The 26,612-nt window shown below is 48.2% G+C and overlaps 9 protein-coding genes and 3 non-coding genes across 12 annotated transcripts; 9 read left to right on the plus strand and 3 right to left on the minus strand.

Annotated features, from left to right (window-relative positions):
• Window positions 1-172: 172 nt before the first annotated feature.
• Window positions 173-5,164, plus strand: FPOAC1_006069 (uncharacterized protein; the record flags this gene model as incomplete). Its single annotated transcript, XM_044850568.1, has 2 exons — window positions 173-376; window positions 443-5,164. The coding sequence occupies 2 exons, from the start codon at window positions 173-175 to the stop codon at window positions 5,162-5,164; spliced, it is 4,926 nt and encodes a 1,641-aa protein (XP_044709280.1).
• Window positions 5,165-5,755: 591 nt separating this feature from the next.
• On the minus strand, window positions 5,756-7,452 carry FPOAC1_006070 (uncharacterized protein; the record flags this gene model as incomplete). Its single annotated transcript, XM_044850569.1, has 5 exons — window positions 5,756-6,433; window positions 6,481-6,707; window positions 6,755-6,889; window positions 6,943-7,231; window positions 7,285-7,452. 5 exons carry the CDS (start codon window positions 7,450-7,452, stop codon window positions 5,756-5,758), a joined length of 1,497 nt encoding a protein of 498 aa, XP_044709281.1.
• Window positions 7,453-8,399: 947 nt separating this feature from the next.
• Window positions 8,400-8,471, plus strand: FPOAC1_006071. The gene has a single exon. It is a non-coding gene; the product is annotated as a tRNA-Thr (tRNA).
• A 454-nt stretch (window positions 8,472-8,925) lies between these two features.
• On the minus strand, window positions 8,926-9,825 carry FPOAC1_006072 (uncharacterized protein; the record flags this gene model as incomplete). Its single annotated transcript, XM_044850570.1, has 2 exons — window positions 8,926-9,459; window positions 9,511-9,825. The coding sequence occupies 2 exons, from the start codon at window positions 9,823-9,825 to the stop codon at window positions 8,926-8,928; spliced, it is 849 nt and encodes a 282-aa protein (XP_044709282.1).
• Window positions 9,826-10,890: 1,065 nt separating this feature from the next.
• FPOAC1_006073 (uncharacterized protein) lies at window positions 10,891-11,854 on the plus strand (the record flags this gene model as incomplete). The annotated part of the gene is made up of 2 exons (XM_044850571.1): window positions 10,891-10,993; window positions 11,052-11,854. 2 exons carry the CDS (start codon window positions 10,891-10,893, stop codon window positions 11,852-11,854), a joined length of 906 nt encoding a protein of 301 aa, XP_044709283.1.
• A 677-nt stretch (window positions 11,855-12,531) lies between these two features.
• On the plus strand, window positions 12,532-13,974 carry FPOAC1_006074 (uncharacterized protein; the record flags this gene model as incomplete). Its single annotated transcript, XM_044850572.1, has 4 exons — window positions 12,532-12,823; window positions 12,872-13,134; window positions 13,190-13,304; window positions 13,364-13,974. 4 exons carry the CDS (start codon window positions 12,532-12,534, stop codon window positions 13,972-13,974), a joined length of 1,281 nt encoding a protein of 426 aa, XP_044709284.1.
• A 207-nt stretch (window positions 13,975-14,181) lies between these two features.
• On the plus strand, window positions 14,182-14,281 carry FPOAC1_006075. The gene has a single exon. It is a non-coding gene; the product is annotated as a tRNA-Leu (tRNA).
• A 952-nt stretch (window positions 14,282-15,233) lies between these two features.
• FPOAC1_006076 (uncharacterized protein) lies at window positions 15,234-16,008 on the plus strand (the record flags this gene model as incomplete). Its single annotated transcript, XM_044850573.1, has 3 exons — window positions 15,234-15,527; window positions 15,576-15,666; window positions 15,719-16,008. 3 exons carry the CDS (start codon window positions 15,234-15,236, stop codon window positions 16,006-16,008), a joined length of 675 nt encoding a protein of 224 aa, XP_044709285.1.
• Window positions 16,009-16,687: 679 nt separating this feature from the next.
• On the plus strand, window positions 16,688-18,277 carry FPOAC1_006077 (uncharacterized protein; the record flags this gene model as incomplete). The annotated part of the gene is made up of 1 exon (XM_044850574.1): window positions 16,688-18,277. The coding sequence occupies one exon, from the start codon at window positions 16,688-16,690 to the stop codon at window positions 18,275-18,277; it is 1,590 nt and encodes a 529-aa protein (XP_044709286.1).
• A 639-nt stretch (window positions 18,278-18,916) lies between these two features.
• On the plus strand, window positions 18,917-18,988 carry FPOAC1_006078. The gene has a single exon. It is a non-coding gene; the product is annotated as a tRNA-Arg (tRNA).
• Window positions 18,989-19,167: 179 nt separating this feature from the next.
• On the minus strand, window positions 19,168-20,154 carry FPOAC1_006079 (uncharacterized protein; the record flags this gene model as incomplete). The annotated part of the gene is made up of 1 exon (XM_044850575.1): window positions 19,168-20,154. The coding sequence occupies one exon, from the start codon at window positions 20,152-20,154 to the stop codon at window positions 19,168-19,170; it is 987 nt and encodes a 328-aa protein (XP_044709287.1).
• Window positions 20,155-21,048: 894 nt separating this feature from the next.
• Window positions 21,049-26,516, plus strand: FPOAC1_006080 (uncharacterized protein; the record flags this gene model as incomplete). Its single annotated transcript, XM_044850576.1, has 5 exons — window positions 21,049-21,188; window positions 21,245-21,470; window positions 21,519-21,584; window positions 21,633-25,033; window positions 25,091-26,516. 5 exons carry the CDS (start codon window positions 21,049-21,051, stop codon window positions 26,514-26,516), a joined length of 5,259 nt encoding a protein of 1,752 aa, XP_044709288.1.
• Between the last annotated feature and the right edge of the window lie 96 nt (window positions 26,517-26,612).

The raw sequence follows: 26,612 nt of genomic DNA on the forward strand, positions 1-26,612 counted from the left end.
GCAAATTGAATGCGATTACCAAGCCCAGGCCAACCCACAAAGCCACGTGCAGGGATAATCAAGTGGCGTACACGCGCCATGTCAACTGCCCAGCAAATTCTCTCATTAACACACTCGAGATCCTCATTCTCTTTAGCCGATCGGGGCTGAGAAAAACAAAAAACACAGCGAAATGAATTCAACGGGGACAAACATCGACGACGTTGAGATTCTTGATCTCACCGCCGACACTGATGACGAGTCAAATCAACCCTTGTTGCCGCCCATTCCGGTGACAAATTCCGACTCTAATTCCAATTCCAATTCCAATTCACTACCGCGCAGGTACAGGCAAGGGGGCGCAACTTTCACGGCCAATCCCCAAGGTTGTTTTGAGGTTCGAATTGCTGACGTGGTCCCAATGTTATTCAACCTCTCCTTGCTGACTTTTGTTTCCTTTTAGCGTACGCGCAAGAGGAGGAGGAGCGATCATCTCAGAAACGGCCGTAAACAGGCCCGCTTGGAGAGTACGCGAAAATCAATACACTACGACGCGGTCTACCAGAACCAGAGGGCTGTTAAGAAGCACATTATCGTGCGCAGACCCACAGACCTTTCACAACACGCCAAATATTACATCATACGATGTGAAGAACATGACATTGGCTTTGATGACAACCCGCTACAGGACGCTTTGAAACATTTGCGCGCTAAACACGGCATCTTAACAGCGAGCCATGACACCGTCATAGACCGTCTCGGTATCGAAGTCGTAGAATGTGATGATCAAAAGCTGGAGCAGAACAACGCCATCACACGAAAGGCTCTGGAAAACGGGAATAACGCCTTGGGCAGACACAGTATTAGAGTCAAGGATGATTCAGGTCGGTCAGAATTACCTCTTCCCAAGAGGATTTGCCCAGAGTTTCCAACACCAAAACAAAATCGCAACCAAAGGCCGACGCTCCCCCGTCAGCGACACAGCCAGCATGAAAACGAGGATATCTCACTCAACTTGGTCCCTGGAAACGTCTACATCATCTGGTGGTTCGAAACAAAACAGTGGTTCGCTGGCCTTCTTATGCCTCCCCACAATCTAGAATCCGTGGGTATCCATAAACCACTTGAAACGCTCGCCATTTTCAAAACTCTGCCGGCCTGTTACCAGTACGACACTTCAAGCAAATCACTCTCATGGGCTGAGGGTTACGAGGAGGGTGGACCAAAATTCTCAGAACGATATTACCCATTTATCTTTTTCGAAGGCTTCAAGTTCCCCGAAAAATGCCATCAGGCTTGGATTCAGATAGACAAGATCCTACCCTGGGACGATGATAAGGCAGCCTATATCGTACAAAAAGACCAGGCTATCAGATTCGTGAGAAAACAGAGGGAGCAAAGGAAGCTAGGCAGACGAAGAACAGAGGCCGAGTCTGAGAAACAGGATTCTATGGATGGCGCATGCAGGGATTCTGACCGCGACGAAAATTCCGACGTGTACGAATTTGGGCCTTCTTCACCCTCGGCCGAGCCTTCCACCGACGAACAAGCAGTACCAGAGACCAATATTGCTACACCTGATACTATTAACGAGCCGGAAGTCGCAGCAGATCTCAAGCAAATTTCAAAGAGAACCGCAGTTCATCCAGCACGGAACACTGAGCCACTGGAGCAATCAGATGAGAGCGACCTCGAGATGATAGATGCTCATGATGATATGGAAGACTCTCCAGCGCCTGAGTCTTCAGGAACCACGGCACCGCTGCCAGAATTTTCTGCGCAACAGGAAAGGGCACGAAAGGGTCAAAACGTCGATCCGGAGCAGATTACACAAACACCAGACTCCCCAATCCAATTTGACGATGAAATGGATCTGGGCTCGATTGGAGATATGGCCGAACCTGAGCAAGAGAAGGATGATACTCTAGAGGGGTCGCAGGTGATAACGACAGCAGGGGAAGTGTTGCACACTGAAGAAGATAAGGCACAAAAGGACACTCTTATGACGGAGCCGCGTAGTGATCACTCAACGACAAAGGAGCCCAGTGGGACAATCGTGGAGGTCCGCGACGACTTGACCGAGGAGATGCCACCTGCTGATACAACTGGAACTGACATACAGTCAATCACTGAGTCAGAGGACGACGCGGCCTCGCAGCAACCAAAACTAGCGACCCAATCCGATGTGAGCTATTGGACCGAGTCAAATGAGAAGACACAGTCAACATCAGCACGACAAGATGACAGGAATCGCTGGACGACTGAAGACATGCGCAGGATAATCGACGGAACTTCGTCTGAGAGGGGTACTGTTGAAAGGGCATCTTCTGAAATTCAGTCTACGACGGAGACGACTCCGGTACAGCAACTAGCCGTGGTGAAGGGGTCGGCCTCGGCTCAGCTGCCGATACCAGATATTGACCTGGACAGTTTATTGCAAGAAGGCGAAAGCCTTGAACTACACATGTCGCAGTCTGAGCGTGCGGCGCAACAACCGGCATATTGTCAACCTAGCCCGACCTCGTCTGATGATAATAGTCTTGCACACGAGATTTTCAATGTCCTTATATCGGAGGATCTTCAACCAAGTATTCCCACGAGCCTGCCTCGTATGAATCACTCCAATAACGATACCTTTCGACCGCGTGTTCCATTTGCCGGTTTGGGTGGACGATATCCAGCGTCTTCTCCTCGCACGAGCGAAGAACATTCCCAACCGTCGCCATATGCTCAAATGGGTGAACCAGCATCTGTGCACTCGCGACCTGTGTCCAAGGGTAGTGATGTGCGACAATCATCGTATGAGACAACGGGTACACCAGCTTCTGCCATGCGCCGTTTGTCAGCAATTAGCAACGCAAAGCGGCGTTGTTCTAATTCTGAGATGGGTCACAGCGCTCCCGTGCCTGCTACACCATTGACGGAAGACGACAATATCCCACAAGTTACTGAAAGTACCACAGAGGGTTCGAAACACGAGTCTAATCTGCAATATTCCACAGATGGTAGCATGGATGAGATTACATCTGCACAACCTCGTTTATCATCTCAGGAGCACAAGCAACAATCACCGGCAACTGAAACATCGATACGGCAAAACCCAGTGACGTCTCATCACGAAACTTGTCCAACGGCAGAGACGGCACCAGTGCAGATGCCATTTCGTAGCGCTGCAACTCATCAAACTCCTTCAGAGAACCCAGGTGATTGTTTACAGCAAGTGATCATGCCGCCAATAGAGTCACATGTAGAGGTATCTCAGTCTACCATCATGCCTTTTGGTATTCAGGCCACGGCTCCCCCACAACAGTCAGCCAACGTCTCTGTACAAGGTCACGGAGCAACTGCATCTCCGGACATGCCGCCCATTGCTGAGTTGGACTCTTCGCAGTCAATATCGACATCTGATCAATACGAAAGACCAGCTGATTCATCTTCTCATCAACCGCCCATCACTGACCGGCAATCTAATTCTGTAACGGAGTCCTATCATTTATCACAATCACCGTCTGCGGCGCAACAGTTAGCATCTGCGGCGCAACAATCAGCAAGAGAGGTCTTACGGTTCCTCGAAGCGGCCGAGTCACCTTTTCGACAACCAGGTTACGACGCTCAATTGCCACCTCCCGGAGGCAATCTCGGTCCAGACGCCTCTTCACCTCAGCTCGGCCAACAGGGGCATTCAGCCATTTTCAAGACTCCTACTGTGGGAAACAGTCATGCGTTCCAGGAAGCAATGCCATCACCGCGACAACCGAATATGCAGAGCCCTCAAGTCTCTCATAGCAATACTGCTGCGTTGCAAGCCATACCATCGCCAAACCCATCTAATCCGAGCATCTCCCGATCGAGCTCCTTATCTCAAGGCTATACATTACCTCCTCCCAAGCCACTGCCATCTACTTACGAGTTAGCGGGCGAGGCGCCAAGGGCCGTATCTAACACTCAAGACTTGGGTGCTCACCCTTCGCCGCATCAACCCACTAGAGAACTCCCGAGGTCCCACGCCATGACATACGGCCAGCCCAGACCATACACAGCAGCCTCTTCACCACATACAACTACGAGCTTACCCCCACCAGGTACCCTTGCTCAGGGTCTACCTTCGTTGCAAGTGAACGCTTCACCACGGTTGCAAGTGATGGAGATCTCTCCTCCCAACTCGACCGTGCACGAGAGTAGGGCCCCGACTTCCCCTCGTCAGTATGCAATGAGAGTATCACAACCTGGGTCTACTGTTCATAGGGCACCGGTGAATACGGCTTCCTCGCCTCGGATACCTCTTGTGGGAATATCCCGGCCGGGGTCCTTCGTTCAAGGACAACCTCTGTCGGCGAGCGCGTCACCTCAGTTGACCGCTAGGGAGGTTTCACAATCTAGCTCTGGTACTCTTTGGCAACGCACACAACCATCGATGTCGTCGCCGCAACAGACTTCAATTGCCATGTCCCAGTCGGCGCCTCCTGCACGTGAACATATACATCAGCCACCTTTGCGCCCATCTCCTCGGTTACCCGCACTTCAACCCGTCTCGACGGCGCCACTATCTCCTACAGTAGTACCACCTCATTTTGCAGGAGCAAATATCCCTCATCCGCTTACTGCCCAAGGTCAAACGTCACTTGCCATCTCTTCGCGTTCCGGACCACCAACGGAGCCTTGTAAACCTGGGTCTCGAGAGCACAACAGTGACCCTTCAAATGGGCCCTTACCTCCACCACATCTCCGAAGAGGCAATTACGTTCCCGCCACAGCAACACAGCAAAGCCATTCTTCATCCTCTCAGACACACTTTGATTACAACACCCAGTCTCACAGACACTCCCATACCGCTAGCCAGCTATACTCTTACGGAAATAGTACCAAACCACCAAACTCGACACCAAGATCTCATGCGCCTGCATACCAAGTTCCAGTCCAGCCACCAAATCCAGTTCTACACCCTGCCCCCCTTCATACTTATCTCCCTCAGCACATCGCTAAAGCGCTAATAGAGCGAACTGGAGTAAGGAAGGGCAACGATCTTCAACCTGGCGACTTCCTTAACTCGATGAATATGTATCAATGTCCCTTTTGTCGAGCAGGAATGCCCGAGCAGGCGGTGTTTGTTCAGCATCTTCAGAGGCTTTGTCCTTATGCCCAAAAATTAGACCAAGCAGGAAAAGAGACGGGAATCCGCCGTTGATTTGTCTTGGCATCTTTCCAAGTTATGTACATATTATTGCTGCTCGAAAATACGCTATACAAAACGTGTCGCTCGTTTGTGATTACAGCGAGGAACAATATTGAAGGAATTCTGTGCAAGACACAGTTTTGACCTGATGGTGGAACGTCGTGTTGTTTGGCATTACGGGCTCTTTCAGGAGTATGAGATATCAAACAGGATACAAGTAACCATATACCATAATAAGAAAAATTAATGATACTCAAATAACCATGTTACGTCGCGTGTTAGGACAAGCGGATCATCTGATTCTCACTTTTGATGTTATCATCATTCGTACATAATCACTGTGCTAGATGAGGCCAGTCCCATGGTTTTGAAATGCACAAACTTAGCGTGTTAAAAGGTCCGCACTGCTTCCTTTGTGCCGGAATATGTACGGCGGTAGATAGCAGAAACCTCAGCCTCCTAAGTCTCATGGTACAAAAGTAAGTGGTCTAGAAACTATAGGCTAAAGAGCATAAAATGACCTACTAATTTGGTCTCTTATGCTTCCAGAAGTCAATGATTCTAATGCCCTGAGGAGCGGATTAGGAGTTCCATATAATCACTTCACTTGTCCTCAGTCTTGGAGTCACTCGTTACCCTGCCTTCGATATCAGTCGTATCGAGACCCATTTGAGCTGTGTCCCAGCCCTGTCTTTGTAAATACTCGCGGAACTTTTGATCTTCAATGGTGATTGTGTCCTGGCCGATGTGCGGGATGCAGAAAAAGACAATCAGTGCCGAAAGAATGCAAAGACTAGACGATACCCAGAAGGGATATTGTGCGCTTTGTGTTTCGTTTCCTCCGGCAGCCTGGATGTACGGAAATACGTATGTTCCAACAAAAGCGCCGATTTTACCAACCGCAGCCGCGATACCGTAATACCGACCTCGCACTCCAGTGGCGCACGTCTTTGCTGCCAGAAGACCGATGTTGTTTCCTGGACCCAGCTCACCAAGAGCTTGGAAAATGCCGAACACGACTGCGAATGCGGCGACCTGACTTGAAATCTTGTCATAGACACCGGCCATGATGAATCCAACAATGGCCTGGAGTGTTACACCGAGGATGAGAGTGTATCGAGGGCCAATCCAGTCACTGACAAAAGCACCGATCAAGGTACCTGGAAGATAGAACATATTGACGACAGTGTTCCAGCCGAAGACGGTTGTAAGGGGTGCATCGTCGCCATAGATGCCGGAAAGGATAGAGGAAGAGTATATACCAAAGGCGTATGAAGAGAACTATACATGTCAGCCACTGGGATAACAGGAATTCAATCAAGACTCACATTGTAGAGAAACCACACCAGACTGACACTGAAGAGTCTGAACCAGTAGTATCGCAAGACTAACCAGTATGGTGTTTGACGCCTCATCGACTGCTTTGCAAATTCTTCGGGCTCTTTGAGCCTTAGTCGCAGGATGAACAGCACAAGAGGGAATACAACTCCAATACCAAGACTTGTCCTCCAAATAGTGCCGAAGTTGGCATTGTGAGCTGCAGCGGCAACAACATCTATGAAGGGTTAATAATAGCTTCATGGAAGGCTCCAGGAGACTGACAAGGAACGAAGGCGCCGATGACAAAGCCAAAGTCAATCATCGAGTTCGTAAAGAGAATGAACCATCTATTTCTGGTGCCTTTCTTCATTTGACCACTAGACTCTGCGCATCCAACACTACCTGCTGGGTATTCACCTGGGACAGTAAGTATGACATTTCTTTTTCGCAATTGTAACAAATGGACTAACCTCCGATTCCAATACCAACAAAGAATCGCCAAGCCGTAAGCATGTTGAACATTCCAACGGGTTGCCCGTGCCAATACGATCCAGCTGCCAAGGCAGTGAAGATGATAAGAATAACAGTAGACACCATGAGGGTGTTGGTGCGCGACCAGTGATCAGCAAGGAAACCGAAAACTAGTTGGCCAACAACAGTGCCTGCAAAGGCAATATCAGACACATATTTGAAGGCATTCGAGTTGACGTAGACATCTCCATATTGCCTTCTCAGAGTGGTGTTGACAGAACCGATCACCTGATCACATTAGGAAACACAGAAGTAAAACGAACGGACCTATTGAGTCTCACATTGTTGATGTAACCGTCTGAGAAAAGACCGGCACCACAGGCGAACACGGGGAGAGCGGTTTCAATCCAAGGACGTTGAGGGATATCATCCTGCGACATGTGTACTTGATCATTGTGGCGAACTTCATCAGAAGCGTTGCTGTCATGTTTCTTTCCAAAGCCTAGCATGGTGTTGTGTGCACAGACACTGGGTCAATGGCTTGGTCGGGATATCGTGTGTTGGGAAAAAGGAAATGTGCCAGCCCAGTCACTGTTATACAAAGTGGAGGAGGGAAGCAGGGTCACGTTGCACGGTCAAGGAAGGAGTTAGTGATGCCTCGGGTAGCAGTCACAGGATTGCTGGCAGCTGGCAGCTAAATAGGTACAGAAGGATCATATCTGTGAGGTAATAAGGGAGATAAGCTTGCAAAAAGAACCAGCATGCAGACCTAGGATGCAACCAACAATAGCTCCACTGTCCCAAGTCCTTTTCAGCAGCTCGTAAGACAAGCTCTGCGAATCATTACGTACACGAGATAGGTGCATTGGAAAACAGGGTAAGTACCGTATCAAATGTTCAGCGTTGGAGTGACCCGAGTGCCGAGTTTACTATTACTCGGCGGGTCCGTCAATTTGACTCTAACGATGCACATGGGGATTGATTCCCTTCCATGAAGCGTTGATTTATTACCGAGTTGGGCGTCGTGTGGCTTGCTGCTCGGCTTAAAAATGCCGGTAATTACGCCGCCATAGCCTGTCGGAGTCTACGCTACGACGAATGTGTAAGGTGGTTGGCCCTCAACTGATATCAGCTGGTATTTCTCCATTGTACAGGGACAATAATGGTCCCAGAAATTAAGATGAGAGTTTATCTGTGGGTTGGGTCAAACGGTTGGAGAAGCGTCTTTGCCCGATCTTTTCCAGGGCTCAGTTGTGTTCTTAGGATGACAGGCTGTGGATTGCGGAGTCTTCTTCACGACGCGTCGATGGAAATATGCCGGGCACACGACCAGCTCCCATAAAGGGTTTGGCTGTTGGGCGAAGAAGTGCATGAAAGAAGCCGATGTAACGTTGTTTTCCGGTCTCATTTCGATGTGAGAATATATATACACAAAACTTAATCTACGTCATCAAAAGCCTCTATAGCTCAGTGGTAGAGCGTCGCACTCGTAATGCGAAGGTCCATCGTTCAATCCGGTGTCGAGGCATGATTAATTACTTTTTGTCTCCTCAAGATCTGCATGTCTGGTTTTACCCCCATTTGAATTGTCCATATTTTTACAACGTTCTTTTCCTTCCCAGTTTACTTCTGTATCCTATAAAAAAACGGGTCATCACCGTTGTGCCAAATCTCGGATCTGCCCTACATAAAGTTAAGTACAAACCACAAGTTAAAGTTTCACCTAGACACCCCATATCTAGATCCTCATGTCTTTTCGAATCCAATTCCGCCTCGTTCAATACACATGTTTAGTAGTTTAGTTTACATATACCCTTTTCAGAAATCATCGAGTCTTAGGAATGTTTCTCCATCTCAATATGATTGGGGGTGGACCTAACAGAGCCCTCGACGAACTTAATTTGCTTTTGACTTAATGATAACTACCTTAACGTTACGCAATTAACAGGGTATCTTCTAAGCAGCAGTCACCAATATTCATTTCAACCTTCCTTGGTAGCAATGGCAACACATCCTGCGAATCGCATGACAGTCTCGCCCTTCTCGTTCTTGGAAATCCCATCGCTATGAAGAAGCTGTTCCACGATATCATCGAGTGCCTCCTCCCACTTATCTTCATCTCCTTGAAGCCACCCAGACGGAAGAACGCCCAAGTAGCTCCATGCCAACTGTGCCCATCGCCTTATGTCTGGAATGACAATAGATGCATCCTTGTGATAGATCCTTGTCTTGCTAGGATCGAACCCAGCATCATTCAGTGCCTTCTTCATTTGGTCCTCCTCGAAGGAAATGTCTTGAAGCAGCATCGGGAGAGGGGCATCCTCTCCACGTGTCCGACGATTGGCGTGCTTGAGGGCATCTATGTGTGGCATCCCATTCCACGCGGATACCATAGTAAAACCCCCCGGCTTTAGGGTTCTGTGTACTTCCTTCAAACCATGCCTAGCAACATCCATGGAGTGGAAAGCGAAGTTGTTGAACGAGTGAGAGAAATGGTTGTTCGAGAAATCAAGATCCTAGTCCATAATTAGCACAACATCCTTGAGCACCACCAAGTTGAAACTGACGCGTGCATCCATTGTGTGCGCCTCTAGAGGCCACTTGTTCAGTTTTGCCATTTGTTCACAAGCTATCACGAATTTTGGGTTGATATCGGTTGCCTGAATACGCAGACCTTTACCAGATGGTGACATTTTTGCCATGATAGCCTGAGAGACAACTCCGGCGCCGCACGCATTGTCGTGAACGAGATCAGTTGATTGGAATGGAGGAATTAGATCAAGAGAAAAATCAATGATGGTTTTGCTGATATTTCCCATCAACTCGACCAGGTGTGATGCCTCATATTGGGTCACTTGCTTTGGTTGGTAGGAGGAAGACATTTTGGTTGAGAATGGTGCACTAGATGAGGAACAGCATTGATAGTCGTCAAGTCCGTAAGAAATAGCCAGTTATTTAATTTCTCGAGATAACCTGCAAGAGTGAGGCGGACAGCGGTAATGACAGCAAAGCAAGTCGATGAAAAGCAAAGCAAAGCGGGGCAATTTGTACAAAAAGGAATGCTATAGGTCATTTGGTTTCCTTTTCAGCTGCCAAGTGTCACGTAGCGATTCATGTCAACAATTCTCTTGATATACGGAGACTTTTGAGACCAGACTGTAAGCTGATGTCAGGCATGGATCAAACAAGGACATTTTGCTTATATCGACCAACCCTTCCTTCATTGGTTGATTGATACAGTATAGCCTGCTTACTGTGTTTTCCGGGAGTCTTACTTGGCGCGATAAGCTCAGTTCTGACTCTTTCAGGTTCATTGGCGCTCTAGTAACCTGTTAGATCACTCTGTACCCGAGACTTGTCCCGTTTACCCAAGATAAAGAGCTTAATATATTACCAACAGATATATTATGCACTACCTTGGGCATTTGCTGTCGGATTGGGATTGGAAGGCACGGATTTGGCATATTCTGTCGATATAGAAGTGCTTGAGATGGTCTGTTAACGAGGCGGCTCAGACTTGCTAGAGTCGGGGACATCGAATTGACACACCTCGATTCGCATGATCGATAACAGTGGATATAGTTTCGAAAATATCTGAACCAAGACGTTCAAATATTTTGATAGCGATCCAGAACGATTCTGTGTGTGTGGCCAGTCGTAGCTAAAACCATCTGCTCTGTGACGACCCAGTCGAGGCCGTCGATCAATTCGTAGCTATGGAGTTGTTATCGTAGTTTCATTTCACATAGCATGCGAGATATTGGTGCAACAATCTTTCTCCGAGTGGTTAGTGCTGACACCAACTCCGCTGCGCCTGTTGCTCACCGTAAAAAAGTAAACATGCTTCAACAACTTCTTTTTACCAATTTTATCTTCGCCAAGGAGACCTTCTACCTTATTGGCAATATTAACCTTTCTATAACTGGCTGCTAAAAGATAATCACAATATGAACGCCTCTTCTGAACTCTTTGTCAAGCTTCCCAACCGAGTACGTATATGTTACCAGACGTTCGGCGATCCTTTAGACCCGGCCATTATTCTCATTCCTGGTAACAATAAGACCCTTATTCTTCGGTAGCTACTTACTGCTTTCTAACCGGTACCCAGGCAACGCAAGCTCCATGCTGTCATGGCCCGAACCTCTAATTGAGAAGCTGCAATTAAGCGAAGACGGCAAGAGATACTTTGTGATACGCTATGATCCAAGAGACACTGGTCTGTCGCAGGAGTTTCCAGTCCCGGCAGGGTACTCTATCGGGGACATGGCGGAGGACGTGGAATTACTTGCTGACCATCTGAATCTCACTGATCCGGGCAAAGGCTTCCATCTCGTTGGTGTTAGCAAAGGAGGTCCCGTAGCCTATACTGTTTCTGCGCGTAAACCTCAACAAGTCAAAAGCCTCACGCTCATGTTTACATCTCCGGGTGTCAGTCCTGACCTACCCATCAGAGGTGGACTTGATCTAGGCTTCCAACCCATGCTTACAGGTTTTCCGAATGTGAAAGAGACTGCTATCAAGTCTGGAATGAAGATGTATGACGCCCTCACCACCCAACCAGATGAATCAGAAAGGAGGGAGGTCGAGGATCTGGTTACACGAACCGTGGAGCGGGAGTACAAGCATGGCACACTATTCAGCAAGGGGCCGAATCATGGCTCTGCGTCACACGAGAAAGACGGCTGGCCAGGAGTAGATACCCTCAAACAGGTCAAGTGCCCGACAACGGTTGTACAAGCTGCAAGGGACCAGACATTTGGGGAGATTCACGGCAAGGCCCTTGTTCAAGCCATACCTTGCGATGTGGAGTATGTACTATGGGACGACGTGGGTCACGAACTGCCAAGACGAGTTTGGGACCGGATGGCTGCACTTGTTCATGAGACCTGGGAGAGAGGTGAATGCACATAGGATACCATGGTGACACGGGAAAGTGTTTAAGCGGCGGGCAGTCACGGTTCAATCGAATCAACTGACCTCGAAACGCCGAATGTTTCTGACAAAGGATTTCGACGTGACAAATTCCTATTTCGATAGCTTGTGCGTATCTCGGACCGTGCTGTTGTTGAATATCTACAAGAATTGTGTCCAGGTTACGCACCGGAGAGGAGTTACTCCTCTCTCCTGTCGTGACTCATGCTAAATTTCCTCGTGAAGAAACAGCCCCGTCGGTCGTTACCGTTTATTCAATAGGCTATGCACGGGATAGGGGTCTAGGCAATTGTATTGACTTATGTTTTTTCGACCTTTCCGCTTTGACCTAGACCTTCTAGATTCTATCAAGCTTCTCAATAACAAGGTTGATATGTGCGGCCGCGCAAACTGTCCAAAAAGCTTATATATAGTTTCTCTCAAGACCAGGTTTCCCAATACAAATGCGAGATGGCGGCTGCCTGAACTCGACTTAATTATGCACCGTCAGTGATTCACGGGGGTTGTGATCATATAATCTTGCTCTCCTTGCCCACTCGCAATTATTAGAGCATATAAGAAACTATATATTTCAATCTTTTTCCATTCAACTTTGACTTCAATTATCAACCAACCACCTTCGCATCATTCTTTGAGCCCTGCGCCAGCCTCTCAACATGCGCTTCAGCATCATCGTCGCAGCTTTGCTGCCTCTCGCCTGCAGCATGGCGACCTACAACAACTGGAAGGGGTATTCCATTGACACTTCCCATGTGTCTCGTGGCCATGTCACCGATGTTCTCAGCGGAATCAATCACGTTCCTCTTGGCGAGCACAAGAACACAATCGAAGTTGCGGTCCACCCGACTAGCATCCACGCCTTTGAAGGCCTTGCCTTAAACTCTACCCTTTTCATCGAGAACATGAGCGAAGAGCTTGCCAAGGAGGGAAATTTTGAGAAGCTAAGCCGTTAGGCACCTTTCCTTGACAGACTGACGACAAGCTAATGGTTAATAGCTGCGCGCACTCATGACCGTGTCAGGCTTGCTCAACCCGACAAGGCCTACTTCAAGTCCTACCACAGCTTTGAACAGCACACCCAATTTTTGAAAGATCTTCAATTCTCTTTCCCCAAGAACTCCGAGGTCTTCTCTACTGGCAAAAGCGTAGAGGGAAGAGACATTCAAGGCATTCACCTGTGGGGGAAGGCTGGAAAAGGCAAGAATCCTGCCATTATCTGGCACGGAAATGTGCATGCTCGCGAATGGATCAGCAGCATGGTGAGTAGTTCTGTTTCCCCATCGCAGCTACGATTGTGTCTAATGTTCATCAAAGACAGTTGAGTATTTGGCTTGGAAGCTTGTTCAAGGTTATCATGACAAAAACAAACTTTCTCGATCTATCATTGATAGTCATGACTTTTACATCCTGCCAATCGTTAATCCTGACGGTAAGTTCGAACGGTTTCTGCACAAACGTCCAAGCGTTCTAACTTGGCTACCTATTTAGGTTTTGTCTACACCACCAAGTCTGATCGCCTGTGGCGTAAGAACCGCCAGAAGGGCGCTCACAAGACATGCGTGGGCACTGACATCAACCGAAATTGGCCTTACAAGTGGGATATTCCCGGTGGCTCCTCCACAGATCCTTGCAACGAGACGTACCGAGGTCGCAAGCCCGGAGACACACCAGAGATCAAGGCTTTGACGAACCACACCATGGCGATTGCACAGAAGACAGGAATTCGCTCCTACATTGACTGGCACTCTTACAGTCAGCTTATCCTATTGCCCTATGGCTACACCTGCGATCTCAATGCGACCAACACAAACTACCAGATGGAACTGGCAGGTGAGGTAGCGAGCGCGATTGAAGATTATGAGGGGACATACTTTGACTACGGCCCTACTTGTCAGACTATCTACCAAACCTCTGGCGGCAGTAGCGATTGGGTCTATGATGTTGCTGAGGCCGAACTAGCTTGGGGCATCGAGCTTCGACCTGCAAGATTGAGGGGCGATGGGTTCGTCCTTCCACCCAAGAACATCGTCAAGTCCGGTGAAGAGATTTGGGCTGGTATGAAGGTTTTGTTCACAAAACTCATGGAGAAGGACAAATGAAAGCCAAAGAATGCGAAGGAGAGCATCAGAGGGGTCTGTTGCAGAGATCCTAGCTAGTCTGGTAGAAGGCTACAGCTGAGGGAAGTCGACATTCGTCTTCCATCGCGATCGGTAGTAAATAAAATCAGTCGCTGAACCTCCAAGGAAGCTGGTGATGCTAGTGTAGAGGATATGATATCCTCTTTGTACTTCGCCAGCAAGCACATCGGTGAGATGGCCGAGTTGGTTATGGCGCCAGGTTAAGGTTAACCTTAACACCAATTTCCTGGTGGAGCAATCCTCCTGGGTTCGAGTCCCAGTCTCATCAAATAGTCTCATTTTTTGCTGGTTTCTTTTTGAGGATATCCCTGGATACCACCACATGTTGCGCTCACTGTATAACATAGTGATTCCACCCGAGTTGCCCCAGGAACTGATATGCGTAAAGTGCTCCGGCGTACAATGCAAAGAGTAACGCAAGAGGTTGGTAGAGGCGGTACAAATGTGCCAAGCCAGATCACCCAGCCACCCAAATTCTTGGCCCTCTGTAGCCGACGAGCACGATTCAGCTCCTGCAGGGCCTCACGGTCATACCGCAGCTGAATGGAAAATGACACCGATATTCTGTCAGCATGTAATTAACAGTAGTGCTGATGCATCACAGCTGAATTGACACTCCTACTTCATGATACGATCTAAACTCAATAGCTCAATAATTCATTCTCTCATAGACTGGCTAACCCAATGCCTTGCGCAAAAAGATGGTGGACCTAAACCTGCAGTATTGCAGGGAATGTACGGATACAGTGTGCAAGCCTCAATGTTAATGTTGCACCCGGGACTGAGACAAGCGGGAGCGGGATGCGATAATAAACCCGGTCGGCACTTCGTGGGCCTCTGCATTTCAGCTGAAAAAGCAATGGCTGTCATATCACAATCCCATGGCAACTGCTCTGACCATGCTGATCTCCAATTGCTTGCTTCATGGGTTCGTTTGCTGACCATCATGCTTGGGCCCGTATCATCCTTGCATTAGTGAGTGCAACACTGAGCTCACTTAGCACAATACTGCTTTGACCGCCTGAAAGACAGCGGGGCCCAATGCAGATCACAGATCACTCGAGGCACAACAGACAAACAACCACATGTAAGATCTTTGGTTGTACAGAGGACATAATGTATTTATTATATAAAGCCTTGCTTAAACCAGCGACTCTTGTAAAAAGTAATCGACCTTTGCACTTCTTTTTCTGCCATTATCATAAGATACAACAGCCAAAATGCTTCCTTCATTTCTCCTCTCATCGTTGCTGTGCCTTTCTACAGTCTCAGCTCTCCCCAATCCAATTCTGGCGGAGCGTGCCGCTTGTGACTGTACTGGCACACGTGATGGTGGTTCCAACTCCAAAGAATACATCTGTCGTGATGCCAGACTCGGTCCTTCAAGACTCCCTAAAAAGTTACCTTTGAGCACTTTTGTCGAGAGCTACAATCGTTTCGGGGGTCTAACACCAGCTCAGTTTCTCTTGACATGGACCGATGAGAAGGGCAACTATAGGTACCCACCGCAAAACGTAAGTCAGTCATGATTTCCAAAACAAGCTATTTACTAACCTCAGCAGGGGTTCCAACTTGATGCTGACGGCAATGCCATCAATGGAAGCATGATTCTTCCTGTCGGAACACTTGTAGACCGATTCGGAAGCGAATATGGTAAGTCAATCACCTCCGACTAGCCATTCTATCAATTCTAACACCATTCCAGGATCATTTATCTCTGCAGCTGCTGCTCCCTACTCACAGAGAGCTCTTCCTCCATCAAATCTGGCCACAAACCCCAACACACCCGACTTCCCGTACAACTACCATGTGTATCGTGTGATCAAGCCGCTTCCAGTGGTTGGAGGACCTATTGCGCCGTGGTTTGGTCAGCCTGGTCTTGGAGCGCAGTTTTTTACTGGAGAGTTGGGCAATGTTAAGTTCTTGCTTGAGCAGAGCTACATCCAGGCTGAGGATCCCAACACTCTAGTGCACAAGTCTGATGGTTGCGCATGATATCGATATCTCACCTAGGAGTTTTTGTCAGATTACCTTGTTGGGAATTTTGTTTCAGTTCGGTTTAACGTCATATAATTTGGCAACGTTAGTTTACAGACATTGACTTGTATTCTTCATCACCTTTTGCTTTTTCCTTGACCAGTCTCTACGTGACACTTTACAGGTACACTAGATGATATTATCAGTTTTTGAAACACCTATATATACATCTGAAGTTTAACCTTGTGCATAACGGATGACGGCGTTAACCTTGCAGAAGTGAGATAAACGTTCCAACAATTCATCAGCAATCAGAGTTTCGCGATAGCTTAGAAGGCTCCGAGTACAATCACATCAGCATGTGGCATAACCTCAGCGAAAAAAGAATATTTTTTGACTTCTCCTCAACACACAATTTTAAAGAGCAAATGACAACCATCATGCATCTATTTCCGCCACTTGAATCATCTCCGACCACTAACCCCATGGAGCGATGCGATCCGTTCTATGGGGCGATAATGTTAACCATCAGACGCTAGCAACGTTTAAAACAGCGATCTACCTATCATGAAGCACACAAACGGTTACACGGCATCTGTACTGCAACGTTGAAGAATAAAACCCCTCGTTGTATGAGAAATCTCAGCCTCTTGATCTAACATCTCACTTTCTCTCTTTAACAAACGACATTTTCAGAATGGCCTCACATCCGGATCCAGCTTCGACAAACCCCAACGACCTGCATGATGGCCCCGTCAAGCAGGATGTTAGCGCAGGCGTTGTGATGCCCGCCTTGGCAGAGGGTGATACGCCCACGACTTCCAAGTGGGAGATCTGGAGCTGGTATGCCTACTACATCGGTGCCAATGGACTTGCCCTGTTCAACTTTGGACCAACAGCCTTTCAGAACCTACTTGATCAAGCGGCTCCCAAAGATACTGGCCTCTTATCTTTCGCTGGTCGGGAACGTGATGTCAACAGTATCGTTCTTCTCGCCAATGGCATATCCTTTGCTCTGCAAGCCGTTCTCTTCCTCATCATCGGAGCATATGCAGATTTCGGTACTGGACGACGATGGATTTTGGTGGTCTGGTCAATCGTGGCTTACGGAATCGGGTTTGGCTGGCTGGGAGTTCATGAACCCAGTAAATGGCAGACAGCGACAGGCCTGTACATCGTTGGCCTAATCGCGTACCAGATGACTCTCACATACTGGACAGCGGCATTTCCTTCCCTGGCACGAAACACACCTCAGCTGAAGGAAGCAGCACTAGAGTTCGAGTCGGGTGACATCACACAACAGGAAATGGATCGAAAGGACGAAATGGAGAGGAGTAGGCTCAGCAACGTCGCTTTCTACATCCAATCCGTTGGTGAAGTCGTCATTTTGGCCATGATCGTGGGTGTCATGTTCGGTGTCAAGGTTGACAAGAGTCCAGAGAATAACAACTGGGGTCTTTCCGTGCTGGTAGCATTTGCAACTGCTTGTTGGCTTGTACTCTCAATTCCCTGGTTCATCCTTGAGAAGAAGCGTCCCGGTATGAAGGTTCCAGATCACTTGAACATTGTTACAGTCGGATTTTGGCAGCTTTGGGAGGCTCTCACCCAGATCTGGCACTTGAAGCAGAGCTTGATCTACCTTGTTGGATATTTCCTGCTGGGAGACTCCCTCAACACTACTGTGACAGTTATCGGCACACTGCAAAATCAGGTTGTCAGTTACGAGACTTTGACTCTGACGTATCTTCTCATCGTCGGCATTGTTGCGCAAGCTGTTGGAATTGGTGCTTTTTGGCTAATTCAGAAGAAGTTCAACCTCAGCGTCAAAGCCATGTTCAACGCCGTCATGGTTTTCATTATCCTTTTGGATGGATGGGGTATGATTGGAAACTGGACTGACAAGTTCGGGTTCAAGAATGTCTGGGAGATCTGGCTGTACCAAGCTTTTTATGGACTCTTTGTTTGTCCATGGTACAGCTACTCTCAAATCATGATCAGCTCTGTTACGCCTCGAGGCCACGAATTCCTTTTCTTCTCTCTTTTCAACATCATTGGCAAATCATCCAGCTTCATCGGGCCTTTTATCAGCAGTGCCATTATCGATGCGACTCCAGGGGGCACCAACAATAGCGCCCCCTTCTATTTCTTGTTTGCTTTGAGTTTGGTTAGCGCAATTGGAATTTGGTCCTTCTTAGATTTGGAGAAGAGTGCGAGGGAGCAAGAAGCTTTTATTATAGAGGAAAAGATACGCATGGGCGAGGAGTCGGATACCAGCAAAACCGATTAGATGTTTGTGCCAGGTTGCTAGATTAGTAGGTAGTTCAAATTAAGAATATGAACACGTGCCTGTTTTCTTTGCGACCGAAGCAACCTCGCTCCTTTCCCCCTCGCTATCAGTGCACTATCAGTGGGGCCTAACTATGCTGTGGGAGGACACTAAAGCAGGGATGAGTATACCCCGTTCCAGGACAACTTGGCTCAAAAGACACCTGTCCTACTCCTCAACATCACAAGGGCTACCCTACGACAGCACATTGATTGTCAACATTTGACATTGAGGAAGGATCGCAACTCGTGCTATTCCTATTTCTTCTACTTTATTTGATAGTAGCATAGCCTCTGGATTATTTTTTACTTCCTTTTTGTACCTTGATCTTATGTCATTTAGTTGCGAATCCATCCGTGCCGACAAGTTCCTCACTCAGAACGACGACACCTATTGACAACGCAATGCAGACGAACATGGCGGGCCGTCCACAGACCCAGAAGCCCACCGACATATTCTGCAGCAGTTGATTACATATCCACGACATTACCGGCATCATTGTCAATGATTAAAAAGGATAGACTCAACAGCACAAGAGTGATCAAAGGAACCCTGACAATGTAATGACCGTTACGAGTCCTATCCTTCATCAAAAGCACCGGTCGCGTGGCCCAATGGCAAGGCGTCTGACTACGAATCAGAAGATTCTGGGTTCGATCCCCAGCGTGATCATTTCTTTTGCCGCTCAACTATGTTTATTCCCACATTATTTTTGGTCTAATTTACACACCAAGATTGATGATCATCAGTAATTCGTTATAAACAGGAGACTCTCTGTAGGCTTCTATACATTATCTTCATCTATCTGGTAAAACTGTAACGCCCAACACCTTTTATGTAAATTATTCCCGTCACCTCAAAAGCTGAACCTTCATCTTCTTTAATCTCCTGCTCTCAAACGCTTTTGTGACCTTCCAGTTGCTAACAATCATAACAAAAACGATCAAGAAAATAAAGACAGCTCCTATTAATGGCACAATCAACGCAAACACGGTCAAGAAGTAGCTGGCATTCTGGAATGCTGGCTCTTCAAGTAGGCCATCAACACCTAACCCTACTTGCATTGCTGTGAGCGCAATCACAACATAAGCCAAGATACCTGCCAATACTGAAAAGTTGTCTCGGATGAGATCTCCATAAACAGTATGAGATGCAACTCTTGAGTAGCCGCGCAGCAAGAAACCTTTTCGAAACGCGTAGATCTTGTTGAGTCGGCTTAATCGGAGCTCTCCGTACCAATAGCGTGGATTCACGCGATCATATCGATGGTTCTCAAGAATCTGAGCGGCAAAAGCCTTCCAGCCTTCCCAAGTCACTTCTTCAGGAAGCAAACCATGCTCTTTAGCGATGCGGAAGTCACTCTTGTACGCGATTAGTGCCGTGTACGAGAAGAGAAATCCCCGAGCAGAAGCATCAAGATTGAACTGCGTCGCGTCATCGAGATGTGCTGTATGGACGATGTTGGCAGCCCAGAAGTTTGGGTCGAGCAGGTATTTTGGCATGGGCTTGAGAAAGATGCGATCTCTCCACCAGACCATGTGGAGCTCAGCCTGCTCGCTGATGATAATGTTTCGAGAGATGAGCCTCTGGTGATGAAGTTGTCGAGGCGGCATCAGACGTCCACATATCCAGAGCCATTTTTGGACGTCGGTCAGTCGTGAAACTGATAATTCCCGTTCTAGGAAGTTGGGATCCGACGTTGGAGTCACAATGTCATCGTTGAAGCGAGCGCTCGCCGGCAGAAGGCTGCCAAAGTCCTCTTTCGATGAGGAATTAGCGGTGCCAAGGAAGTCCCTCTCCAAGATACAGACTGTAAATGGTGGGGTCGGGCTGGCCATGTTAATGTTGTGCCCAGGCTGACCTGTGACGATAGAGTAGGATTTAAGATTCTGGGAAAGACGGCAATAAAGAGAGATAGATAGCCCGTTCCCCTCTGTCGATGGCAAGAAAGTGTTGATGTCAACACTTTCAGCTCGCTTAAGCAAAAAGCAATGAATGGCAAGGTGGAAATTAAAAGGCATCCATCCTTACCAAGCAAGGGTCACAAGGCTGGCTAAGCAATCATCCTTGGCGGTTAAATCAGCTTAATGAGGCTACGATTGGCTAAACTACGCTGAAGGATCTCTTGGTTGCACGCGGAAAAGAGGGTTGTCCCGCAATCCGTGCAGGCCTTTCATCCAGCGTACTGGAAGAGGAGTTGGCTGTAGCCTGTCAATTCAACGGTATTTTACAAGTCTTCGTTGTAGTTACTAATATACACGAGAGCCTGAGTCATCTGACACCCTATTACAACCATTTGTAATCCTATCTTGGACACTTCTCACAGAGAGAGGGAAAAGATGGCGAGTGGGTACTGATACGGGTACAGTATCCAGATGACCTCCTAATTTCAGCCAGGATTTGGGGGCTGAGATTGAAACAAGCCCAGACTCGGAGTTGACTAGGGCCACTAGATGGATGGAAAAGTAGAACAAACCGGTCAGCTTAAGGCTGTGTCATTTGTCCAGTTATTTTTTACACCCTGGAATTAAATTAGAAGTTGATCCGTTTGCTGACTCCCATCATGTCTAGGTAGCATAGCATAACAGCCTTATGGTGCCACTCAGCCACCATACTAAAAATCGCCTAGCAACAAACAGTCTGACTTGCTTCTCCTCTACCTCTGGCCTGTCAGCAAAACACCAAATGCCGTGGTATTCATTCTCTCGAGAAAAAACAACAAAACCACGAAAATGTCTATTCGTCGATCCGCAACGAGGCGCGGCCCTCCTCCGGTGGCCGCTCCCAAACTGAAGAAGGGTTATGAGAATGTTGAGCAGGGTGTAAAGCAGATTTACCCTGGCCCCTCATCTGACAAGAAGACAGACATGGAGTAAGCAGTCTTTAGAGTTGGCTCGCAACGCAGAGCTTTGATTAACTTGTGGATAGTATCGTCTTTGTTTCGGGGTTGGGTGCTCACCCAGTAACGAGCTTCAAGCACGCTGACACCAATTTTAATTGGGTGAGTGATGAAGATGGCATTGCTCGTGAGTTCCAAAATGCCCGTATCCTTCTTTATCACTCCGAGTCTTCATGGACCGGGGCCATCAAGGTGAAGCAGTTCCTCGGGAACTTGGCGCAGACTTTACTTGAAGGATTGAAAGTGAAAAGAGAGGTAGGTCTCCAAACTGCAGCAGATATTGCAGTGGTTAACCATGCACAGAATTCTGCTTTGGTCAGACCCATCACATTCATCGGACACAGTATGGGAGGACTTGTCATTGCAAAGGTGTGAAAAACTGCTTCAGATTATGACTTCATTTCTCACAATCAATAGGCCGTGTGTATTGCCGCCTCTCGACCAGACCTTTTCCCAGGCATGTTTGAAAACATAGCTGGCTGCGCATTCTTTGGAACCCCATTCAAAGGTGCCGAAGCTGCATCCTTGGCCTGTATGCTTTCCCACGTCGGAGAAATGCTTTCCCATGTTGGAGACAAGGGAAGCGCTTCAACAGCTTCCAAACTACTAGAGCTTATGAGACCCGATGATGAGTACTTGAACGAACTTCGAAAAGAGTTCATTCGGCTTTCAATCAAAACAGACCCCAAGATTCAATTATACGGTTTCTATGAACAACACCCTACTACGATCAAAGATCTGAGCGGCATGCCCCAGTTTCTCCAAGCTCTTAATATTCCGCTTCCCAAAAAGGTTGGTGAGTTTGTCACTCGAGAATCTGCCGTTCTAGATGGTGTGATGGAAACGATGGGCTTGTCTGCCAACCACAGGGACTTGGTGAAATTTAAGAGCTCAAAGGATGACCAGTATATGCTGGTTCGAGGTCCTTTGAGACGTTTGATCAACGGTTCAGGACTACGAGTTAAAAATCGACACAATGCGATACGGCGTGTGGACCAAGCAACTATCGACAAGGCAAAACGAGAACTGGAAGGCGCATCAGTAAAGAACAAGAGGGATGCTATCAAGCGCAATACTGCAACCTCACCCTGGTTCTTCAAGGAGCCTGAGTTCATAGGATGGTTTGCCAAGCCTCAAGAGGCAGAAGATGTCTCTCTTGTCAAGAAATGTGATTGTCTATGGGTGCGCGGTCGTGATGGTCGTGGCAAGACTAGCGCAGCCTTGTCTGCAATCGATAAGATTGAAGAATGTGTCAAGGACGATGATGAGGAGGAAGAAGAGGTCGAGTCTCATCGACAATCGTCGCAGGTCTACCTTGCTTATTTCTTCTGCGACAAGGCACCAGAGTATGATACAGCTGAGGTGTTGTTAAAGTCTCTGATCCATCAGATCATCTCTAAGCAACCGCTGGCTTCTATTCACACCAAGTTCTTACTGCAGAAGAAAGGCCGCGATACAGGCCGCGAGAAAGCAGCTTTACTGACTGTAGAGAACCTCTGGCAAGTACTCCAGGATATTCTATCGGATGATGTTTTTCTTGGGGCACGAATGTACTTTGTCATCAATAATTTGGAGACCATCTCTCCCGAGGCCGCGTCTACTGCTACTTTACTTAGTCTTTTAGGCTCGGAAGTTGAGCATGATGGCAGTGGAAGACGTCCACTCGTGCGATGGATGTTCACAAGCGGCCAGTCTTGGGACATCGACCAGGCTTTACGAAAGCCTTTGGTCCGGCTGGTAGATCTCGAAGATGAGAAGTATGGTGACCAAGTCCAGTTGGAGCTTCGAAAGCATGCACAAAAGAAGGTGAAGGAACTAGTCCAGCACAAGAGTTATAGCAAGGCTCTTGTGTACTTCACCAGCAGCGTCATCGGACAACGAGCTCAGAACACGCAATGGATAGACATCACGTGCGATTCTCTTGAAGATATCCCCCAGCATGAGAACGACCTCCAAGTCCGTCGTCTGCTTGAAAGGGTCCCACAAGAGCTAGATTCTCTCCTCAATGCTGCATGGCAAGACGTGTTTGAGAAGAACCGATCCAAAGCTGGTGAGATCAAGGAGATGCTGCGTGTGCTGGTTCTCACGTACAGAGACCCAACTGAGGCAGAACTTGGCCTTCTTGCTGGCCTACAGTCTTCAAACGAGCAAGTATCTGAGCTTCACGATCTCGTGATCAAGTGCAGGCCACTAATCGTACTGAAAACAAACGAAGGGGGCGAGCCCACAGTCTGCTTTGCCTTTCCGGTGGTCAAGGTCCATCTTCTTGAGAACGCTCACAAGCTACTAGGCCTCACAGAAGATGGCATCAAGTTACAGCACGGAATTCTCGGATTTCGCGCGTTCAGTCACATCATGGAGGCCTTTGATGAATTTAATGATGAGGTTGCGGATACAACACAAGGCAACGTAGATCAAGAGGGTGAGGATGAAGTTGAAGGTAACGCGGAATCAGTAGCTGGCCCACAAGAGGTTGAGTACGACCAAGATCATGGAGCAACTGCCACCATGAATGCTCATGAGAACAATCCGGACAACATTTCTGAATCCTCTGACGATGGCGAAAGAGGGGACGAAGAAGAGGACGAAGAGGGCGAGGACGAAGACCCTGAAGCACCCCGACTCAGGAACATCGCTCTAGCCTACGCAGTCATATATTGGCTCGACCATGCTGGCCAAGCCACGGCCGATATCGCCGAAGCACTTAGCTTGGAAGAGAAGTTCTGGGAGAGTGGTTCAAAGATCCGACGTCGCTGGTTGACAGAGCACAACCGAATGACGGGGGCTTTTGATTATTTCCATCGTTCTGAGCTTACGGGACTGCATGTTGCCGCCGCAATTGGCTTCAGGGATCTTGTCTCAGCACTAATGGACAATGGCTACGCTGGCGATATGAACACTTACGATGACCTTGATAACCAACCGCTTCATTTCGCAGCCTATAGTGGAAAGTCCGAAAACGTTGAGGAGCTACTCAATAGAGGAGCCGAAATCGAGGCAGGGAAGGAGTTGGATTCTATGACTCCTTTGGGGATGGCAGCAGAAGTTGGAGACGTCAAGATCATGGCACAGCTTCTTCAACGAGGAGCGGATCCAAATGCTAGTACCTCAGAATCTGGGGCCGTGATCTGTGCAGCCATCAAATCTGGAAACACCGAGGCCGTAAAACTTTTAGTCGCCCACAACGTCTCTCTAGTGAGCCCAGAAGAGGAAGGCGATGATTCTGGGTCTGTAAAAGAAGACGGCGAGAAGGACGAAGAGGAAGATGAAGACGCGGATGAAGAGGAGGAAAGCGAGGACGAAGATAGTGATGACGATGGGGATGATGAGGAAAACATCAAGTCACCCCTGGCTTTAGCAGCTATGAGAGCTGACTTGTCGGTTTTTGAGTTTCTGATAAGCGAATATTCTGACAAACTGCCTTCCTCGGAATATGGAGTTGCGCTTGTCGCAGCTGCAGAATGGGGTCGAACAGAAGCTTTCACAAGACTGTTCAATGACTTCGAGCAATCCCAAGAGAACATTCAGGACGCTTTGTATGAAGCGACAAGGTCTGCAGAGGGTCACTGGGATATTGTCGCCATGATCCTTGAAAAATGCCCTGGTTTGAACTGTGACAAGGCTTTCCTTTTCACAGCGCAGGGAGCTGATGGCGATGATGAAATACGCATTCTTGAAGCTATGTGGGAGTATACCGAAGGTGGTATCTCCTCAGAGTCTCTGGATGAGTCCTTGTACGAAGCGACAGATCTCGAGAGTAAGAGAACTATCGAAATTCTACTGAGATACGGAGCCAGTGCTAATGCAACTGGTGAGGTGTAAGTACCCTAAAAGATAGTAACAAAGAATAGAATGCTAACCAGGCGGACCGACAGGTATGGGAATGCCCTGACAGCCGCGGCATTCGACGGCAGGATCGATATTGTCACGATGCTTCTTGATGCTGGCGCTGACATCAATTCCGATAAGGGCTTTGCTCTCCAAACCGCTGCCGCGCAGGACCATATAGAAGTGGTAAAACTCCTTTTGGAACGCGGAGCTGAAATCAACAAAGTCGCAACTCACGACGGTATGCCTGAAGGAACAGCACTACAAGCAGCTGTCGAGCGTGGCAACGAGGAAATTGTCGACGTACTGCTCGAACACGGAGCTGACCCTAACCTTGGAGGAGGTAGTAACAAATATCCCATCATCGGCGCAGCAAAGAAGATGTATAACGGCATTTTCAAGAAGCTCATTGAAGCCAAAGCCGACGTCAACGTCATAGGTGGCTCGGATGACACGACACCTCTGGTTGAGGCGGCCTATTATCTCTCCGAAGAGTGTCTGAAGCTAGTTCTGGACGCTGGAGCAGACATCAACCACAAAGACATCTTTGGTAACACGGCGCTGATGTTGGCCGCTGGGAAAGGTGAGCACGAGTCAGTAGAGCTCCTGCTCGATCGCGGCGCAGACGTCCTGATCGTGGATCAGGATGGTGGCAACGCATTGCAGAAAGCCTGGAGCTCAAACGATTATGAGACTACCTCGGTAGTGATTAATCATGTCTCCAAGTTGATGGATGCCATGAGGGTTGCTATGGAATCTGGTGATGCTGGTGTTGCTGCAGTGGTTCGAAGTGTGCAAAGCCAAGGACAAGAGCTTGATTACGATGATCCTCCTGCGCCAGATTCGCCGGTCAAGGACGAAAGCAGAAGAAGTTCCGTGTATGGAGGACTCCCACCAGATACACCGCTTGTAACAGCCAATCCTGCGGCAACTGATTTCCATGCTGAGAAGATCGTTGTCGAAGAACCACAAGCTGCTCCAGTTCATGGCTTGGCTGCGCAAGAACCCATAGGTAGACCGTTTTTCCCGCCTGTTGAAAACTTGTACAGTCCCGCCACAGGCATCCTTGACTATGGTCATGATCCGCTACTCAGACGCCAATCGGAACTTGGACCAATCTCACCAGCACCGTCCCCAGGGCCGATCAGAAGGAAGCCGATTTCGGGACCCATGTACATGCCATACCAGCCTGGATCGGGAGACAACGTGCGGCACTCAACTCCACCTGGATCGTTGGCGAATGCTTTCCAAGCTTATCAGCCGGGCAGGCAACAGACACCGCTGCACGAGGTACAGTCTTCATCCCCGCCGTTGGAGGGTTTTACGCCGCCAAGTCAGACTTCACCTGAACCTGAGTTTGTTCCATACGCGCCTGGTGTTCCGGGACAACCTAGGCCAGAACCAGGTCGAAAGTCATCGCGCACGTCGTTTATGGGCATGAAAGTCCCTTGGTCGGACCATCGGTTTAACTGAGATGCAAGGCTTGAGATGATGCCATTGTTAGGGACAACAAAGTGTATTTGATGCATCATGTCACTGGGCTTTTAGGTTGACGATAGTATGAGGATG

Source organism: Fusarium poae, chromosome 2 (genome assembly GCF_019609905.1).
Source record: "Fusarium poae strain DAOMC 252244 chromosome 2, whole genome shotgun sequence".
Taxonomy (NCBI): domain Eukaryota; kingdom Fungi; phylum Ascomycota; class Sordariomycetes; order Hypocreales; family Nectriaceae; genus Fusarium; species Fusarium poae.